The sequence below is a fragment of the Setaria italica genome, chromosome IX (genome assembly GCF_000263155.2).
Source record: "Setaria italica strain Yugu1 chromosome IX, Setaria_italica_v2.0, whole genome shotgun sequence".
Lineage (NCBI taxonomy): Eukaryota > Viridiplantae > Streptophyta > Magnoliopsida > Poales > Poaceae > Setaria > Setaria italica.
The window spans coordinates 11618185-11639149 of NC_028458.1; the positions used below are offsets into that span (position 1 = coordinate 11618185).

General features: G+C 45.4%; 3 protein-coding genes and 1 long non-coding RNA gene across 4 annotated transcripts in view; 2 read left to right on the forward strand and 2 right to left on the reverse strand.

The window, feature by feature from the left end:
- Positions 1 to 747: 747 nt before the first annotated feature.
- Positions 748 to 2819, reverse strand: LOC101761211 (cyclin-A3-1). Its single transcript, XM_004982387.2, has 7 exons — positions 2198 to 2819; positions 2017 to 2092; positions 1826 to 1902; positions 1698 to 1734; positions 1425 to 1574; positions 1200 to 1334; positions 748 to 1107 (listed from the first exon to the last, which is right to left on the reverse strand). The coding sequence occupies exons 1-7, from the start codon at positions 2788 to 2790 to the stop codon at positions 1036 to 1038; spliced, it is 1140 nt and encodes a 379-aa protein (XP_004982444.1). The 5' UTR covers positions 2791 to 2819; the 3' UTR covers positions 748 to 1035.
- An 8423-nt stretch (positions 2820 to 11242) lies between these two features.
- Positions 11243 to 13753, forward strand: LOC101761601. The gene is made up of 2 exons (XR_001393340.2): positions 11243 to 12230; positions 13696 to 13753. It is a non-coding gene; the product is annotated as an uncharacterized LOC101761601 (long non-coding RNA).
- A 2120-nt stretch (positions 13754 to 15873) lies between these two features.
- LOC101760969 (transcription factor MYB62-like) lies at positions 15874 to 18837 on the forward strand. The gene is made up of 6 exons (XM_012848940.1): positions 15874 to 15927; positions 16009 to 16277; positions 16472 to 16606; positions 17043 to 17061; positions 17895 to 18618; positions 18830 to 18837. Exons 1-6 carry the CDS (start codon positions 15874 to 15876, stop codon positions 18835 to 18837), a joined length of 1209 nt encoding a protein of 402 aa, XP_012704394.1.
- Positions 18838 to 19101: 264 nt separating this feature from the next.
- The window catches only part of LOC101761864, a 6386-nt gene continuing 4522 nt past the window's right edge, over positions 19102 to 20965 (reverse strand). The window contains exons 4-6 of the mRNA XM_004982388.4: positions 20138 to 20245; positions 19719 to 19969; positions 19102 to 19624 (exon numbers count right to left, since the gene is read on the reverse strand). Of these exons, the coding sequence (XP_004982445.1) occupies positions 19507 to 19624; positions 19719 to 19969; positions 20138 to 20245 (477 nt within the window). The 3' untranslated portion in view covers positions 19102 to 19506. The remainder of the gene's footprint in view (positions 19625 to 19718; positions 19970 to 20137; positions 20246 to 20965) is intronic.

Here is a 20965-nt window from a genome sequence, read left to right on the forward strand (position 1 = left end):
AATACACGAATGGCAGAAAGAAGTGGAATTACTTGCCATGAAACCACTGGAATACACCAATTGTTAGTTTTGTCAAAAAGTTTTATTAACCACTTCTAAACATGCAATATGTTTCAACTGAGGTCAATGATATGTTAGTATCTACTTGAAGCAACATGGTGAAGGTTGCCACAATCAGGCTAATGAGGATACATGCTTATTATATCATTACAGTGTACTAGTGTAGCTAATTGCCCATCTGCTCCTTCTCCAGAACCACATACGCACAATTCAAGAATTTTCAGATTCAGTGCTTTGCTGAGTGCTCTACTCCATCCATCAGTTTAGCAAAGTACACTACTGAAGTACCGAGTACTAACAAGTTGAAACTGCAAAAGTTATCATGAATGACAATAACATTTCAAGACGATAAGAATTCAGACATTTAGAATTTCCAGTTTTCCAAGAATGAACTGTAAAGGTGTATTGTGTTCGAAGTAATGATCATTCACATGTGGCCAATTTTCCAATCAACTGTAAAGGTCACATTGTATTAGTAATGATCATTCACAACTGTTCCAACTTCCCAGTCTACTGAAGACTCAATTTCTGTGTGAAGAGTGTCTCACTTTCAGTATGCTGTTTTACCAACTTCTAAAAATATAAATACACACATAAGGTACCCTAAGATGCAAAACTGCCCACTAGATTGTGTTCTGGACTTGTAGAACTGTGTGGGAAAAAATAATCAAGGAGAAAACGGCGCAAGGACCAATAAATGAAAATTTTGGAATTGTGCCCCTCAACAATAAAGGCATTTGATTGTAATGTATTGTTATAATACACAGGTACAAGATTTGACATGGCTAGCCTCCTACTGAGCTTCAACTTCAACTAAATTAACTCCAAACGCTCCTACTCGAGCCAAGACGCAGCATCCAAGAACCTCTCAGTCCCCCAACTGGACTGACAAGTCACTTCTCGACCTCATCATTGCGCGTCTTGGTGGAGGAAAGCTCAAAGTGTGCTTGGCGTTACTAGATTATGCAGGAACACCTAGTCCTTGAGTTTCTTGAAGTATGATGGAGGGATCTCAACAGGAGGTAGCAATGCTGATACACCCTTGAACTGTTCAAAAGATTTATTGCGAAGTTAGGACACTAGAATTATGCAAACGATCTGACATGAAAATCATGTGGCTGCCAAAAGTTCATGCTTACCCTGTGTTGCTTGTATTTGTCCCGGATCGCCATCATAGATGAACATTTCCGGTTGAGCTGCAGCTCATGTATGGCAGTAACACAGTCCTTCAACTCAGATGGATTGTAGCCTGTCAGTGCTTGCATCTTCTTGCTCTGCAGCCATATATACATAACAAAATGAGTCGGCATTTCATAGCATATGAGCCAGAGCAACAATTGGAATCGAGCAGATCTATATCATACCCAGGGATGGGTGTGTGGATCAAGGGTCAGCCTTGCAACAAACACCACCGAGGCCGCAACAAGTGATGGCAAGAAGCGAAGCAAGCCATAGTCCAACAAGCTCAGCTCAGCAAGGTAGCTCCCCAGGAACTCCAACGAGAGGCTAGGATTCTGCATTATGCATCACAACATAATGGATCAGACTATGATGTACACAGGTAGCAGGCACTTTGAATGGAAGTAGAATTCAAGGTTCAAATGTAACAGATCTGAAAGGTGTTACTGTGGTATTACATTCTTGCTGTCTTCTTGGGCAGATCTGATGAACATCCTGTTAACAGACAAGGAAACAGAGGACAAGACATTTAGCAACACAGGAATGCCGATAATACCTCATCAGATTGATTTGGTTTGTGATCTACCTCAGGAACGTCTTGGTGGTAGGAGTGCCCATCTCAAACTTGAGGACATTCAGTATATCACTCTCCATCTTAACAACCTACAGATCCCAAGCACCAAGAAGTAGCACAGACCAATTACTGATTCAGAATCAATCACTAGCAAGATCCGGACGCAAGTCGCACTCAAAGCATACAAGGTTGTAAACACACACCTCCTGCTTGGTGTAGGTGTTGTCAGTGATGTAACAGAAGTCCTCCACATTCGGCGGGCTGATCTCCTCATACTTGCTGCAATCGATTCGACCCAATGCATCAGAATTGGAACTCAATTCTAGCGATAATCGATAAATCGAGACAGAAATGCTATAGGTAATCGATGGATCGGGTGCTTACGAGGCGATGAGCATGGCGGAGACACCGAGGAGCTGCAGCCTCTGCCTGTTGAGCGCCTTGTCGGAGAGGAAGCGGTCGATGTATGAGACGGTGAGGTAGAGCGTGTCGGAGACGAGCTTGTACTCCTCGGCGACCTCGACGAGCCAGTCAACGAGGATGGAGCGCATGTTGGCCGTGACGTCGACCTGCACGGCGGCGATGTAGTCCTGCGCGGGGCGGCGCCTGGCCTGCGCCTCCATGGAGCGGAGGTAGGAGTAGATGTCGGAGGCGTAGGGCGCGCAGAGCTGCGGGTCCCCCTCCTCGCCATCCGCGGCGGCGGCGGCATCGGCGGCGGAGGGGGGCGCCGGCTTGGGCGCGGCCCTGGGCTTGGGCTTGGGCTCGGCGGCGGGGAGGAGGCGCTGCTTCCTGGCGGGCTTGGCGCGGTCGTCGTCGTCGTCGTGCGCGGCGTTGGGGAGCGTGGGCAGCTCGGTGAGGGCCACGCGCTTGCGCTTGGCGGCGACGGCGACGGCGGTGACGGCGGCGGCGCGCTTGGCCTGGGCGCGGGTGAGGCGCGGCGGGGCGGCGGCGCAGGCGGAGTTCTCCTTGTCGGCCATGGGCGGCGGCGGGGGGCGGGGGGGGGCGGTGTGGAGGGGAGGGGGTTGCTCCTCCGGCTCCGAGCGCGGCGGCGGTGGTAGGAGTGGTAGCTAGGCGCCGGAGCGGAGGAGGCGGAGGAGGGATTGAGCGACCAGGGCAGGATGCGGTTAAGTAGCGGGGCGGGGCGCGGGGAATGGGAGGGAGATGAGGCCGCCATTATTTTGGATTCGAAGGATTTGCGAGCGCTCCGGTTGGAGGGAAGGCCTCGGGTGCCTTTCGATCGCCGCCGCGGCTTGGAAATTCGTTCGCGTTTCGGCGGAGGGAGGGAAGATTTTGGGAATTATTTTAAAAAATTGGGAGCGTTTCGGGGGGAGGAGACGAGGCCCCGCGGCGCGGCGGGACGCCGACTCGCGCCACAGAGAGCGCGGGAGATTTGGGGGGCTGTCAGAGGGGTGACGCGGGGAGGAGCTCTCGTTTTGATTTGATTCGAGCGGCTCCTGCGTGCGTGGCGCAGGCGCTATGCTCCATTTCGGTTTTGGGATTCGGGCGTGAGAGTCACGCTGCCGGCGGCCCGGCGCCTCGTGGTTGACCTGGCACCCGGTTTTTTCACCCTTTTTCTTTCCTTTTTAGATTAAATCTCCCCTTTTTTCCGTCTCGCTCTGTTTTTTAACTGCTGCTGCCTGGTAGTAAAAGAGTTTTAGGACAATTTGGAATTTGGTGTGTGTTGCTGTTTCAATTTTGTTTTCCCGAACTGAGCGTACGGAAACCAGGCTAATGTTTAGTACGTACGCTCGGGATCTCGGTAGTTTGTTGGCCTATACGCTATCTTGGGTCGTGCTTCGAATATGTCTCGTACGCCGAATTTTAACATTTAAAAAAGAAAAGTAAAATATAGATCACTTGTAACAACGTCTCCGGCAATTTTTTAATAAATCTTTCCCTTAATAGAGATGTCCTAATATTTCTTTGGTGATTATTGGGAGGGTTACTTTTTACACTTCCCCAATAATCTCCCCGTATTTGGAGAGTCACAACTCCTTTATTTAGGGTGAGAGCAACTCCAAAAGTTTCCCAAAAAGTTTTTCCTCAAAACTATATATTGGGGCTCTTCTAAAAAGCTTTTTTCCCCCAAAAACATATCAACCCACAACAGATCGCTAATAACTAGCTCCCAATATTTTCAAACATGCCACATCATCGTAATTAGGCCTAGCCTGACACCTCCCTGCTCTCTCCGCGTCTCATTCTTTCTTCTTCTTCCTCCAGCTGAAGAAGAACCGAAATTTGGATGAATGACTTGAGCTATTGGTTGGGGCCGACTGGAGCCAGAGCGCACGCGCCACATCGCCGTCGGCGTACGGCCTCGCCCTGCGCGCGCCAACCAACGTTCGCATCGCCTGCAGCACCGCGCCTTGCCCCACTCTGCTCCACGCCACCAGCTAGACCAACCCCTTTTCTGCCTCCTTCATACTCCCTCCCCTCCATTGCTAGACCAACCGAGCTCCACTTGCCAGCGCCATCCACCGCGCTCCGCCCTCCTCCCACCGAGTCACCGCACCCACACCCTCACCACATCGTTAGCTACCCCCTCAGCTACTCCTCGGCGTCCGCCGCGCCTCCACCCGGTCGGGAATTGAAAGTTTTCTGTCCGCCACCCCCAAGCCACCAAACTCCGTCCGCCGACCCGATTTGCCACCGTCCGACCACCTTCACCAAATCCACCACGCCTCCACCTAGCCAACCCTCCCAGCTTTCTCCTCGACTTGTCCCCGTGCACCGTCCACCACACCACCGGAAAACGCAAAAACGGGCCCCTCGTCCCGCTGCCGCCGCCGCTCACCCAGCCGCCGCCACAGAGCTTCCTGCCATGCGTGCGCACCAAATCTCGCGGGAAGCCTCTCTTGTGCGTGGGAAGGGGACAATTGGGGAAGGAAGGACGTCGCGCAAATATGCGCGGTGACAGGCTTTGTTTTGGCGTCACGAATAGCTTGGGGAAGTTTTGAGGAAGCTGTTGGAGTTCTTTTTTTCTTTTTTTTCTCCCTAAACAAGGTATTAGGGGTAGGATATAGATTTTTTTGGAGTTGCTCTTAGGGTGGATTATTGGTTTGTCCAATAATTATTAAGAAAATAGAAAAGTAAAGGGATCTACTGGAGCACAACAACAAAGTCATGGTGCAACCCATCCTCACTCGTTGAAGCAAAGACAACTACAAAATAGCAAAGAGTAGCTGTTGGGGGGAAAATATTAACGGTCTCCCCAAAGCCCATGGAAACAACAAAACATGAAGGCCCAGACCCACCTAAGGTAACAAAGACTGCCGCCGGCCCAACATAGGGGGGGAGAATCACGCTTTGCCTCGCCCGACCTCGTATTCCGGGATCAGGCGCCCCCGACCCCCGGGAGACCAAGCTCCGCCTCGCCCGACCGCAAGTCTGGGGTCGGGAGCGTCCGACCCCCCGCCGCGGGTCTCCGCCTCGCCCGACCCCAAGTGTAGGAGGTCGGGTTGACCCGGGCCCGCCAGACAAGTATCTGCCTCGGGCGCGGATCTCATGGGTCCCCCTGTCGATCTCGCCATAAATGCGCCGCAGGTCTGTCAGGAAGAAGGATACCCGCGCCCCCACACAACCTGCCGTAAGTACCCATGCGCGGCTGCACAGTACCAGCTACAGTAGCTGCAGCTTCCTCCCATTCGCCACAGGGCACTCATGGCCTGCGCCGCTCGGAGCAGGGGGAAGCCTCGCCCGTTCTCGCATCCCGCGCGCCCGGCGGCAAGGATGCGACGTCCGCTCTCCGCGAGCCATCAGCAGGATGGCGGGATCCGGCCCCCCCCCCCAACGGACACAAGAGTCACGACGAAAAGCCATCATCACGCGAGGAGGCCATCGACGGGACACAACGGCGGCCGCCCTCCTCCAGCAAACGTGCCGGCAAAAGTCGAAGGCCGGCGAAGACGCCGGGGATCCGGGAACTCGGTTCCTCCCTTCATGTTGTATTTTTACCTAGCTATGTTTATCTCTTTACTTCCCCCCGCATTCGGTCTCGCCTGTAACCCCGGTGGTCTGCTTACGCTATAAAAGGAGGATCGGGGGGCTTGAGACAGGGGGAGGCCCCGGGGGACGAACCCACAGGACAACAAACGCTCTCCAACCAACGGAACACACTGGTACTCACTTAGAAGATCAGGACACACCCAAGAGACCTGGGATCAGCTCCCTCTCTCGCACTCCTGTAACCCTTACTACAGAACCCCGCGTGGGCAACACGAGCAGCACCCGACACTGGACGTAGGGCGTTCCTTGGCCCGAACCAGTCTAAATCCCGTGTCTCCCGCGCCACCATCTGAAGCCTTACGCGCATAAAAGAAATTTACTAGTCTAAGCCTTGATCCGCTAATCTCGACAACGACAGTAGCACAACAACAAAGAAACATGTTTCGCAAAAAAAAGAGAGAAAGAAACACAAAAAATAATTTAAATTAGATCTAACCTTTGAAAATTCATAACTAAATCATTTTAACTTAGAAAATACGAAATCAGTTTCATTATCTTTCTAAAATCAAGCTCTACTTGATAATGACAAGTTTGGAGTTATTTGGATCATCTATTGTTCTCATTTAGAGTTTATTTGCTTGTAATGCTCCGTTATTTGAAGAACCCGGAGGATGCCAACAACCTCGTCTATGAAGTTGAGCAGGAAGAGAAAAATGAACCAAGTTCATGTCCAACTCGATCCATAATTGAACCATATTAGCCATTGCAACTAGTCAAGCTAAGCCTTATTTTGACTACATGGCTACCATATTGCATCACCCTCATATTGTTTTGAGCCCCTTCCCCTATTTTTATTACATTATTCCTGCTTTGCGCTCTTATATACTATACTCACGACACACTTTGCATGTGTTAGAGAAGTCATGGAATCCTTGATGTGTTCTCCGCATGAGTTGTGGTGGGATGATGAGTGGACTTCAACACACTTTGCATGATGGAGCAGGAGGACTTGTCAGTAGGGGAGAGGCGCTTGGGTACTTCCTGGAACCCTACTATTTTACCTATGGCGGATACCTACTGCCCCCCACTGTCCACGAGGGAGGATTCACAGTCGCACAGTTGAGGGTTGTACAGTTGTGACCGTACATCTCCAAGCCTGGAAAAGTGAGATGGTGCCAATCACAATCAGGTTTTTCATCAGTGTTGTGATGCTAAAGTACTAGTTACACCTGGTGCATCACTTGGTATGAGAAAATGTGTACACACTCTACGGAGTTAAAACTCTATGTATAGATGTATCCTCGGTCTTGGTGTTGTGGTGCTAAGGTACTAGCTACACCCGATTGGCATGGATTACTCTTCTTCTCTCCAAATTTTTAGGTAAGGTCTGGCATTTGCCATTGAGATAACGGAGGGATCTTTCCTCATTTCCTAGAGAGAGCTGAGGTGGATGTTGACTTCATGCTTGACTCCAGTTCTATCAGAGATGGCCTGACGTGTGCGAGGTTGGTTCTGGGATGAAGATTTATCGGATAGCTACTGCTACCGATGCTGCATTAGAAGCCATGGATCCTTAAAATACTTGCATACTGGTATATTGATACTCCTTGGCATTGCATATTAGGGTGTGAAATCATGCCCATTTCTTAGGGGTAGATCTTGAGTTTTCAAGCTCAGAGCCGGATTACGACTTCAACCAAAACTACGGGTGCGCCTTTTGAAGCCATGATGCTACGCTGGAATGCCTATGGGGATGGAGATGCCCTAGCCTCCACTATGTAGAAGTCTTCTTCATGTTACTCAGTCCTTTGGATTTTGTATCACTTATGTCAGGATGTACTCTGCAATATTCTTGATGTAACAATGAACTTTTAAATTATTATTCTATTGCTGGATGTGATATATCCTATCTAAGACAAGCATTGTATGTGATAGCTAAAGTATTGGCCTATCATTTTGGGTCTATCACAAGAGGTACATAGAGCTAGAATCTTGACAATAGGCTTACGGTTCGTGTCGGGAGGGTCCAAGGTAAAGGATGATTGTAACACCCCGGGTGTTAATAACACTCATTAAGCATTGAACATAGTCATTAACAGTATTTATGCATGCATAATTGCATTTAAACATTTTTGCTAATATTTTTTTACACATGTGACGTAGTTTATCTTTTTAAAATACAAATTATGGAGGTTTATGTTCTTTTTGGCAACTAAATGTTAATAAAACATCTAAATATGAAATTGTGCTCAAATATAGTTCTTTATGTCAGATAAATCATTTTGACTCATAAACAGGTTTAAATGCTCAAACAAATTCAAATCCTATGTTTAAACATGTGTATGGTGGAAAATCTTAAGTGTGGATGTATTTCATTTTAGCCTTGTTTGAGTGTTGTTAAAGTTTATTTTGTCTAAACACTCATCTTTGGACCAATACAAATTTGGTAGTCCTTCATATCTAGTTTAGCATGAGTATAAGCTTGTTTTGTGAAAACTTTGCTTGAAGCCTAATTTGGGAACCCCAAATCCCGCGGGAAACCCGGCCTTTTCCCTAGGCTGAAAGCCCACGCGGAAAACTGGGCACGGGCTAAATCAACACGCCCTTTGGAAGTCCACGCCCGGGGTACGAGAACCCTGTCCACGTGTTTTCCTCGAGGCAACGCTTTCCCACCTCTCGAGTTCAGATGTCTCTTCCCCGAGCGGCTCCCTTCTGCTCCGCCTCCATGCCGCTCTATCCTGGCCGCACCGCTCCACCTCCGTCGTCCCAACCACCTCCGTCTAGGCCGCGCCGCTCCATCACCGTCCCGACCGTGCGCTCCATCTTCATCCTGGTCGTGCGCTCCATCTCCGTCCTGACCGCTCCGTGCATCCTCCGACCTGGTAGCGCCGTGCCTCCATCCCGGCCACGTCGCTCCGTCTCCGACCGTCTTGTCACAGCCACCGTGGACATCTCGACCTATGAGATCTCTAGCTCGGCCACCGCCTCCGCATCCATGATGTGAGTTCTCTCTGCTTCCTCCTCAACTGTTGCCTAGGGTTTTCCTAGGATTTGTACTCGTCGTGCCTACAATGCGACTTCTTGAAGTTAGCATCTCCATTCTTATGCTAGATCTTTGATTTGAATTCTAGTTGTGCTGCACCTCCCTGATGTAGAGACCACTTGCATTCGCAGATGGGAATGCACATCTGCTGTGATGTTTCTTAACTTGTGTCACTGTGATTTGAGTTTGCAGGGCCTTATTTGTTTGACATGCATGTAGAGGTTTACTTGAATATGAAGCTTACTTCTGTTCGAGAGCGCATTTCAATGTATCCAACTGATGCAAAGTATTACTAGTTTGAATGTGCAAAATCATTTTAGTAGAAGTTCAGACTCTCAGTACACTCCATTTTTCCATATATCTGTGCCATCAATTCTAGAAGGAATTCAGCTCCACAAATTACTGCAAACTAAAGTATTATAATAGCTTGAATGTGCAAATATTTTAGCAGAAGTTCAGACTTTCAGTACATCTCCATTTTTTCACCTGTGCCGCAGGCAGATTCCATCCATTTCACATGCGAGTGCTTTAATGGTTCAGTAATCAGTATATCCAAGTGCTTTAATGGTTTGTCACTTTAGCTCAGACTTGAAGTCAACATTTTTTTTATCTGCTTAGGTAATTTGAAGATATTTAGATCAGACTATGAATGTTGCATGTGGCTATTCATTTTTTAAAGCTATTGTCAAAAATTGTATAATCTTGTAGTATGTATAAATCATGTCCTTGTATGCTTCATATACTTGTTATTGGATTTTTTTTAATTATGTGGCTGCTCTACCCACTGTCTGCAAGCGTATAATCTATTGCCACCTGTTTTTAAATTATGTGTAATCTTGCAGTATGTATAAACCGTGTTTACTTGTCTCCAAGCATCAATCTTTTAATTTCGATGCTCATGTCAGTCCTCTTAACCTATTGCCACCTGGTTAAATTATTCTCTGGAATACAGTACATCCAGAACACACTATTCTACTAATTAAGCATAGGTAGTTAATTATAGGTAGATCCAGATGCTCAAGTAATTTGAACAGACCTCCAACTGAACTGGATGTTCTACTGATTACATAAAAAATCCAAGCAACTGGAGTGTATAATGTGGAATTCTTTTTTTCAGATTAGTATACTAGATCTGACACAGCAACTATGTTGCTAGATAAGCAACGACTTGTGAGTACACTGTTGTAAACTTGCTTGTAATTATAGTAGCTATCTTTGTGCTGTTGGCTTGTGGTTTTATTTACACTCACTCTCACTAATCACTATATTGCCAAACAAGTTTTCTCTTAGTTATTGAATCAAATGTTAACTTTGAACATAGATGGCTCATAACAATTGGTATGCATCTTTTTATCCTCTGTGAGAGAGTATTGCTTTCTCTTTTGTCAGTTCATAGCATACTGTAAGCACATCTGAGAAAGTATACTTTAGTCCTTGGGAAAACTCTCTTTTCTTTTGACGGGAGAAAACTTTCATTTGGAAGAAACAAAACAGAACTTTTGAAGAATGAAAGGAACTATAGTTCCAACAGCAGCCATGACATTTCATGACTTTTGAGTCTGAACTTAGACATATTTCTTTTGTGTGCAATACATATTTTGTGTGTATGCAAATAATTCATATTTTCTTTTCTCCAAAATAGCCTTTGTTTCCGGTTGTTAGCCACCGTTTATATTTCAACAAGGTAAGTTAGCCCTATTCTAATGACTTGTTCGTGCTTTGCTTGAATACTTTGGTAAACTGTTGCACTTTTCTCTGTTCTACACTACCATGGCTACACTACCATACCGAACAATTCTGCATAGATTAGAGATGATTCACATGTTTTTCCCCCTTTCTTTGGTAATCTGCTATCTGCTTTGTAATATCAGCCTAGCCATCCATGACCAATCTTTTGTTCTAGTTTTGCTACTCCTTCTAATCTGTAGATTCAAAGCATGTATTGCTTCACCTTCTGTTGTGGTACTTATGCTATTCAAGAAGTATGCAACCGTTTGTACCGCCTAGTTTTGTAGCTTTGATAGCTCCACATGTTTTTGCAAAAACTGATGGAGCGTTGAATAAGAAATATGTGTATCTTACTTTGCACCTGGTTGCATCTCCTCAACACTGATCTCAATTTTTATTTTATTAGCTATTTGACAGAATTTATGAGTGTTGAGGAGAACCAAGAGGCATAAAGAGAATGATTGGGGGAAGGTTGTATTGCATCCATGGTTAAGCTAAAGAGTGTAGTTTTGTGACTAAACATGTCAAGAAATCTACAACTCTTTATCTTTTGCATGAGCTGGATGTATTATGATACTATACCATTTGTGAGGACTGAAGTTTGGTCGATTTACCACTATGTCATCATCAAAGTACATATCGTCACTTGCTGGATATATATATTCTCCTCCTGTGCTGCATGCCCCTCGTCAGAGCTTCCAAACGGCGACAGGGGGAAGAGGGCAGCAAATCTCTCTTCCAGGGATTTGAAAAGTTCAAAAAAAAACCCCCGCAAGGTATATGTATATACCTAGGCTAATCAGCCACGTCCAAAGTAGCCCTGATTGTTCCAAAACCTGGTCAAAATCGAGTCAAACCCTTGTTCTTCCTGCCTAAACTGCTGCTGCCTGCTAGCGAACGCGCGTCGGCCGCAGTTCGCCGGTGGCCGCGCCGAAGTCAAGCCGTCGCCCGTGCCGTGGCCTCCCCACACGCCGTCTCCTCACCTCGCCGTGCGACTGCCCATGCCGCGCCCACGCTTCGCCCATGCCGACGACTGGCGTCAGTCCGCTGGCCGCCGCGGTTCGCGTCGTCCTCGGCCGTCCTCGCGCCACTGCTCGTCGTCCTCCCGCCACTGTTCGGTCATCCTCGCTCACTGTCCGTGGGAGCAGGGCCGGCGACTTCCTCGGCCTCATCTCCTCTCCAAGCCAGCCGGTCTCCGCATCCCCCTCTTGCTTCTTCTTCCTCCGGACGGGACAAGCAAAAACAGAGCCGAGCCGAACCGCAGTCACCCGCCGGCCAAATACTCTGCATCCACCCCAGCAATTCCAAATCGCCACCACGCACACCTCCTCCACCTTCCCAGCTACCACCCAGAGCCACCCAAAGCGTAGGCCGTGCGCTAACTCGCCGGAATCGGGCGCATTCCCGGCTGCCATTGTCGTCAGCCACCAAGCACCTCCGCCGACCAAAATCCTCCAAGCTCCTCCCACCATTTTCAAATCAACAAAGAAAAGAGCCTCTCCAGCTATTCTCCCCTTACTAATCTGCTGCACGTCGACTTCTTTTCCCCCAAATCCCAAGCACCAGAACTAGCACAAGCTGCAGCGGCTGGAGCTGCAAGGCAGCTTCCCCCAAGCCGCACTGCCCGAAGCCGCTCGACGAAATACACCAACGACGCCGATGACCCAGAGCCGCGTGATGCAGTCAACCTGCTGCTGGGTGAGCAACTGAGCATTCCTGATTCTTTGTTGCAGCCAACTTGCTGACGGCAAGTTGCTCTAGTCTTTTCCTTTTCCTTTTCTGCAACGCGCGTGCTATGAGGAAGAGGAACAGATGAACAGTACAAGCTAGTTAATTAGCTGACGCTTGTTAGTATGTGTGCATTCCTGATCTTGTGGAATTCCTAGAAAAATAATGGCAGCTCCAAAAATGATGAAACCACTTGTGATGGTCTACCTGCCTAATATTGGGTCAGGCAAAAATTACATGCACTTTCAAAGCTATTAGTTTTAATAGTCAGATTTAATCGAGAAACGTTGCTGCACTGAACTTGTATTTTTCATAAAGAATGCATCTGAACCTGATATCCCAAATTGCTACCTTGTGCATTGTGTATGTCTAAAACTGCTGGTTATATACATCCACCATCTGATGCCATAGAAACCATTTTCTATAATCATGAGGTGTTGCATATTACTGGGAAAAGATATTGCAGATGTACTGACAGTTTTCATGTTCCGTCATTAATGAGAAGTGTATGATGTCTGAAATGTTTTCTCTGTAGGGAACAATATGCAATTGGATAGGCACAAACTTGAATCCTAAAATATTCTTCAAATATGTCTTACCTGGGAGAAATCATGCTAGATTTTCAGTAGCTCTGAAACTTGTTATGTAGCTCTACTATGCCATGCTGTCCCACTTAAAATTTCTAACCAGCATGTTAGGATTTTTGTTCATGACCAAATGTGAGATTGGCCTTATACCCAATTAATCACGCTAAAAAAATTGTATAAGTAAAAAAAACTATGAAATCACTTTTGTTAGTTTACATGCATGATTGAAATCCTTAGTCAAATAGTCATACCTCCCAGTGACATGAGGCTAGTCCTGTTGTTTCCCTAAACTTGTTCCCTTACGTTAGAAATATGCTTGGTCATGGAGATGTGGTTGATATTTCCTACAGGACTCATAGGCATATCTAACTTAGTATATGCTTAGCTAATTGTGAAACCAAATCCTGATATTGTATTTATACATGTTCTGTTAATTAAAAATAAAAATAATGCCAACCATGTTATCTCTGGAATTTCTTTGGTAATCAGTTTGTGTTCATTTTCAACATATAGATCATTGCTATTGTTTCTTTCTTTTCTGGACAGGCCTGCACTAAAACACTTATGCCTTATTAAGGTGTAGATATGCTGTTGTTGGGTTCCTGACTTCTTGCATTAGATATCCTCCCAAGTTTCAGGCATTTCTGAGCATTCTAGTTACAGGTTCATGTATAGTCTTTGTGATGCATCTTTTTTACTGTATAAATAATGAACCACATGAAATCAGTAATACTGTTTGAGATGGAAATTTTAGAAATTTCAACACAATTCTGTGAGACAACTGCTCATGGTGCCTTACATTGGAGTTGGTATGCATTATCACATTTAAAATACTTGCATGCATGTAGATTCCGATGCATGCGAGCTCGTGGATATGAAGGAGACACGAAGCCTAGCAGGAGAATCGAAAAAACCTGGCCTAAGGTCGGAAGGGCCCAAGGCCTAGTTGACACTAACTCTACCGCTCGGAAGGCAAGCCCCAGACCATAACCTTTATTTTCAAAACTATACGATGTTCTTATTTATGTATTTGTGCATTTACATTTCTAGAAGTTGGATGAAACCATAGATGCATGATCCATAGGTTCCCATGATTATACTAGTATGTATAGGCCATTAGCTCTGCCATGCTTAATAAGTTTGGTAGAAGTCAGGTGATTTCTTGTCACTCGCGAGATACAGGATCACTGGATACTTATACTTGTACCATGGACAAATGGTTCGCATGGTAAAATGAGAGACTAGGCGGAGATGAGAATTGAGATTGGTTAAGGATATGACATATGGATTGAAAGTGTACCTCCGCCTGTGTCGATTAAGGCCCGTTCATTGTAGCGCAGTTGATCAAGTTTTGAACGGTAGTAATCACATGCTGGGAGTAGGAGGTAGTCAAAACCGGTAAACCTACATACCGTGCGTGCTGGTAGGTATGAGCTGATACCGTCTTCTCCATCGGGTGCTAGTCAGAAACTCATGTCTGACCTGTCGAGGTATCGGTGGGGACTAGTACTTGAGTGCAGCGGGGCAGGTCAAGTATTCAGCGCTCTCTAAGAGAACGGTTGCCACGTGCGGCTCAACGAGGTGTGCGTGTGTCATGTGATTAAGTTTTCCTTGTAAGAATTAAATCGAATCGATTCGTCGCACCTCTCGGATAAGAGACCCTTGATCTCTCTGTCTCATCGTAGTAGATGATGATGATTTCTGTGGCTTGTACAATTAATTATTCTTCCACACTGATGTGTTGTAGTCCTCCAAACTTAGAAAATAGCTGCTCTCACGTTTAAACTTAGCTAAAATATTGGAAGTAAGGATTCACTCTTAGTTGCTTTTAGCAAAACAAACCCTATAGCCAAAAGCCTTGCATGCTAGGAGGCGGCTATATATATACCGTAATTGGGTAAATCTTGCTGAGTATCAGTATACTTAGGGTTGTTGTTTTGACCCTATTTCAGGAGGAGCCATTTTCTTTGATGTCATATCGGTGGGCTCGATGTGGTGTCTCCTCGTCGCCGTTATCGCTCTAGAGTTAGTTGGTCGGTATTTGTGTTTTAAAATGTAATTCCGTTGTACCTTTAAAATCTATGTAATATTCATGTATTTGAACTCTTTTTTATACTTTTGTATCATTCTTGTGTTGTATCTCTTATATTTGTGTAAAAACTATCATGTTTGTACTATATGCGCTCACCTTCGCGTGAGACTACTGGTGTTTGTTTTGATCGGCATACTGGGGAATGCAGGTTGTCAAATTAAACCATTAAGTTAATGAGTCAGATGTGTTCAAATGATGGCCATTACACTTAATTAGAGTTTTAATTTGGCGGTTCTGTCACAATGATTTCAATCTAAGAGCGGCAACAAGCTCAGATGGGTGGCATGGCTCAGATTGGCCATTGAGAAGCTCCGCCCCTGCTCATGATTACCAACATGTGTATGAAACGCAAGTTCTTACATTAGAGTTGGCATTGCAACATGTCCAGTGTGCTCACAATACCTCGTGAAAATGTGTCCATTAGCCAAAATGAGCTATCTAGAGCCTGGAGCATTACAATAATAATGAGTCAATAATATACTAAGATGATTTCACACTAATTTAGTGCAATAAATAATGCCAACAAAATACTCATATGAAAAAGAGGGGTTTGCTTAGCTAGAGATAACTCGGCCATTCCAGACAGGATTTTAAATGTTACCAAACTAGGTACGCTATTATGCAGAAGGTACGCACCCATCCAATAGGACGATATAGATTTTAGTTAGTGGTATATTTTTTTTATGACAGATAGTCAATATCTTAATTAGGAATCAAATTTCGTGTAATAAATTAGTGCTTAACTTTGCCCTTGTGCTATGACCAGGATTGATATCATTACAGATACGTTGCGGTGAATCATATCCTCCAAACCTTGAGTTGGATTGCTTGAGTCCGCCTATATAACATCCGCAATAGCCAACCATGAAGGTTGTCACTTCTTTACCCCTCATTCTTCCTAAGCTCTCCTCTGCATTTTGTCTTCTGTGAAACCATGGCAATCCGCATCGGTGAGAAGAGTTCCATGTTCTACGAGATGTTTGAGAGGGTGAGCATGGTGTCATGGATTTGGAATAAGGTTGAGTCATTGTCGCAACTCGAGAGTTACCCTTTCGGTGCTTTTTTGCAGGATGATCAACATGCCCTTGGTCAGCAAGATGTAACCATTGATCAAGCTATCAACTTTGGGGTGGATGATTACAAGATCCCTTTGCAAGGTGCTTCAGGCTTTAATAAAGGACATGGAGGTGATCCCATCCAGGACACTCCTATCACTGAAAATCATGGTCAAATGATAGATTCCTTGGCCTTGAAGAAAGTGGTGGGCAAGGCATATGATGGAAGTAGCCCTACTGGAAACAATGCTACAAGAGGGCAGTGGACTCCTGAAGAGGATACGTAAGTCCATAATATAGTTTCATGTTTGTTGTAGTTGTTCACCGTTAATTTCCATGCCATCATTATGGTTGTTCAAGTTATGTTGTAGACATTAACACATGTCAATGCACTATTTCATGTATTCATGTTAAATGCACATCAGTATGAGTTGCACATTGCTATATCATATATGTAGTGACACATTTCATTTGCAGAATGCTACAAGAACTTATGGAGCAGCATGGTAAAAGAGCTTGGTCAGATGTTGCAAGGGAATTTCCCGACAGAACTGGGAAGCAAGGCCGAGAGAGATGGATCAACCATCAAGAGTTCAAGACCCAGAAATTAAGGTATTTTTTTGTCTTGTTGCTTGGTCCTCTAGGACTGATTTATTACTTCCTAGGTCTACATGCTTTTCCCATCAATTACTCTTACCTGTAGGTTTTCAATGTAACTATTTAAGCATTCATAGACATGATTAGACATCCTTGATTACGAATTTTCAAATGTCCTTTCATGAGTAAACATTCTTTCTCAATCTTTTTCTACAACAATTGATTTGTAATAGAGGGACAAAAAAAAATTTGTAGTGTTTTTAACCTTGCTAGCAATACTTTATTTCAATTGGTAGTACGTTGTGTAGTGACGCCGATCATTTGCAGAAAACATTTCTGTGTCGTTTTACCTTTTGTCTTGTGAAATCAGTCAGCCATTATATGCAACTAAACAATAAATATGTGCTATTTATTTATCTTGAGATGCTTTTGTCTTATTCCATTTTTCTAGGCTTTATTTTGCTACCAATGTCAGTTTAGGATATATATATATATATAGTGTTTTTTTTTCTACAAGATTTCTGATGCATGTGGAAAAATGATGGTGCCATTTGAATTTTAGGCGGTATTTGGGGTGTGTGTGTCTGTGTGTGCGCGTGTGTGTGCGCGTGTGTGTGGGTGTGGGTGTGGGTGTGTGCGTGCGTGCGTGCGTGCGTGTGCTGTGTCAAAGTCACATTCACACCGAGTAAACCTTTCATCTGAAAAAAACCAGTATCATTAGCATTTGTTAATTAATTGAATATCTTTATTTTTTTAGTTTGGTTGTTTCATCTTATATAACATTTTATATCAGATTTTTTCAGAGATACAATTTTATAAAAGATTTTTTTCCTATATAAATTTGTGTCTCTAAGGCTTGCCGCATCATGGAAATCCTACGTACGTGAAGGAGGTAGAGTGTAGGTCGTCTCTTAAGTCTTAACTAACACGCCATGCCTTAAGGACTTGTGTAGTCGCATAGAGGTATCCTAAGAGACTACTTAGACATCTCAACCAGTCATACAGAGATATTTTAAGAGGCACCCTAATGTAGAGATTATCACCAATTCATCCGTAAGCCAACAGCACAACTCTATAGTAACTGCACTGCCCTGAATCCCTGATACGCAAATGTGTTGAGATAATAATTATTAAACACATGGAAATGCAAGTGTGAAGTATTTTGCTTAATTATGTTTTGATCCCACAGTACTTTGTTTTGCACGAGGAGGTACTTGCTCCATATTTTGATTTCATATACAATGCACTGATTTCATTTCATAGTTATGTCCTGAAACAAGCCTTGTGCCCCTGTGTCCTGCAGAATATGGCCTGGACAGAAGATGAGGAGTTGATGCTGGTGAAGTACCACAAGAAGTTCGGCAAAAAGTGGGTCAAGATTGCCAGGCACATCCCTGGCCGGCCTGAGAACTCCATCAAGAACCAATGGTACGCGGCCGAACGCAGCTTGGAGACGAAGCGCAAGGACAAGAGCAAGGAGACCCGCCCCAGCATCGTCGCGGATTACATCCGCGGCCTCAAGGAGGAAGAAGAAGGGAAGGGCACTCCGGCTGTCCCCACCAGCCCTGTCCACGCAGCTGGGAGCGGCCAGGAGATCAATAATGAGGTCAAGGTGCCATTTCCAGGCTCCAATTTTGCTGCCGCCTCATCTCAAGCGCCGGCGTCGGGTGACAACCCAGTGCCACCGTCGTCGTCCATGTCGGCGCCGTTCCTGGGCCGCAACGCCGGAGACCACTTCCCTCTGGAAGCCATGTACGACGACCCCGTCTTCATCGACGGGCACCAGGAGCCCTTTGCTTACCCCCAGGAGAGTGGATACCTGCCGGCGCCGGGGCACCCCTTTGCTGAAGCTCACCAGGCCGGTGGATACGGCAACCAGCTGCAGTTCCATCAGCACCCAACCTCTGTGCAGCAGCAGCAGGCTTTCAGCGACTTCCTAGCAACTGAGGACGACCCTATTCACCAACTGTTTGTAGCTCGCTACTACCATGAGGCTGCCCGTAACCATGACAACGTAGCAATGGCCTGTATCCCGTGTGGCGTGCCCAAAGCAATTCACCGACCAAGTAGCAGCCACAAAAAATTATTCCAAAAAATTGTGGCACCTCTGCATCGTGGCGTGACGGGCAGTGGACAAGGTCCCTGACGGCTGCTGCCTGCTGCTTCCAAACCAACGCGGGCTTGAGCAGGTGCCTGGACCTTTTGCCAGATCAGGAATTTGCTACTTCTATTTTACAGGTGACTAACAACTGTGGCCGTGAGCCTCTGCCAGTGCCAAGCCACCAACTGATATGACCTGGATGGGGTTATTGGCCAACCTGGCGACTGGCGTGTTGGGCATAGGCTAATTAGCTGTGTATACTTGTGACCCTGACAGCAAATTTTATTCTGCCCGTCAATAGTACTTGGAACCGATTTCTTGATCCAGGTAGCACTTCTCCTTGTGACATAGGTACCATAGTAATCTGGACATAATTCCAACGAAGGTATGAACTTGTGACATCCAAATATGAAAAGTTCATCTTTATTAGAATAAAGATGAGACACAAACAAGGGCACTAAATGGACAACAATCATAGCCAACAAATACATACAACTACAATACAAGGATGCCTACCACGCTACCACAGGATTAACAGCAACGAACAACCGAATTCCTTTTTATACGGCACAACATCAAAAGAAGAAAAAGAGAGCAGTTCGCGTCCATATATAACACTAGCTTTACACCCCGAGTGGCTGTTTTCTGAATTTACAAGAACTACAACAAGAACTATATAGCTCAGCAGTGCTCCCTGTATTAGGGGCCCTCCTTAGGACAGGGAACGCAGTGTAACCACCAGCTCCACCATTTATCAGCCAGGGATTGCCATTCTCTCCGGCGGCGGTGGGGAATGTCAGTGAACGTGGCATTCTCAAACAACATGATCATCACCATTAGCGAAAGAACCTACATCACTGGATATTCGAAGAAGCTGCGCCAGCTCTAACCGGTACTCCAGACCCCGGATGTAGTGACCCAGCAGCATGCACCTGAACAGTTCAGAAAACAGGTGGTCAGTAGCTATATGGTATAGGAATAAACAACACCAAGCAAACGATTGCCAATTAATCTGCTTTGAATTACCAGAAGAGCAGACGTGCAAGATAATCACGGGGTACAGATATTAGAGGCTGAAACGGGAGTGAAGCATTCTCAACAAGCTCCGCACAGTCATCATCCTCACCCCCTAGGTTTAGGGCACCCCCAGAAGTGTTCTCTAGTGGCGGAGGGGCCTTTGAGTGTATCTTGGGGGAAAGAGTAGCAAGTAAACCGTGAACCACAGAATGAATTGCTTCTTGCACGCCGGGACACGTAGACTCTGATAGTTCAGCAACCTGTTCAAAGCAGCTAGGTTAGGCAACTGAGCAGGAGATAGCTTTCTAGTTCTTGTTTTACACTTGGGATTATTAAGAACATTTTATCACTAAAAAAATCTTAGGCAGATGAAATGTAACAAAATATTGACCATTTGCATTAATTGTGAGATTCAATTGGGAACATACCTTCTCTGGTGTTAGTGATCTCAAATAGTCCAGCAAGTCATTTTTTTCCTCTCCAACAAACTGTTGCATCTGTAGGGCAGAATTCTTTCTCCTGAGGTCATGTAACTCCTGCAATGTCAATAAAATCAATAAGCGTTCAAGTTTGATGTAAGATACAACACAGCACTGTAATATGCAAAATGATCAAATCATATTCTACAGGACCAATTACACAAAATGGTAATAGGGATACAATTGATTTATACTTTTTTTCTGATCCACTGAATTGTCCAGTTCACAGAGGATCGAAACAGGTGCCTCGGGTATTTGTCCAGTTTGCATGCTGAACTTAGGGGGTGTTTGGATACCCCGGACTAAACTTTAGTCCCTGTCACATCAGATGTTTGCACACTAATTAGGAGTATTAAATATAGTCTAATGATAAAACTAATTGCATAAATGAGGGCTAATTCGCGAGACGAATCTATTAAGCCTAATTAGTCCATGTGATGCTACAGTAAACATGTGCTAATTATGGATTAATTAGGCTTAATAGATTCGTCTCGCGAATTAGCCCTCGTTTATGCAATTAGTTTTTATAATTAGTTCACGTTTAGTCCTTCTAATTGGGTATCCAAAACATCCGATGTGACCCGAACTAAAAATTAGTCCAGGGATCCAAACACCCTCTTTACTTGAGTGCAGCTAAGACTATTGTTGCCCCATACGGTGTCTACTTGCCCAAGATACAGGCTGCTTTGAGCTCAACCTATGACAAAGCAGACCTTGAGCTCCCTAGGCTACAAGCATAGCTTTAGGCTTGCTTAGGCTCAATTCAAGACTATTGAC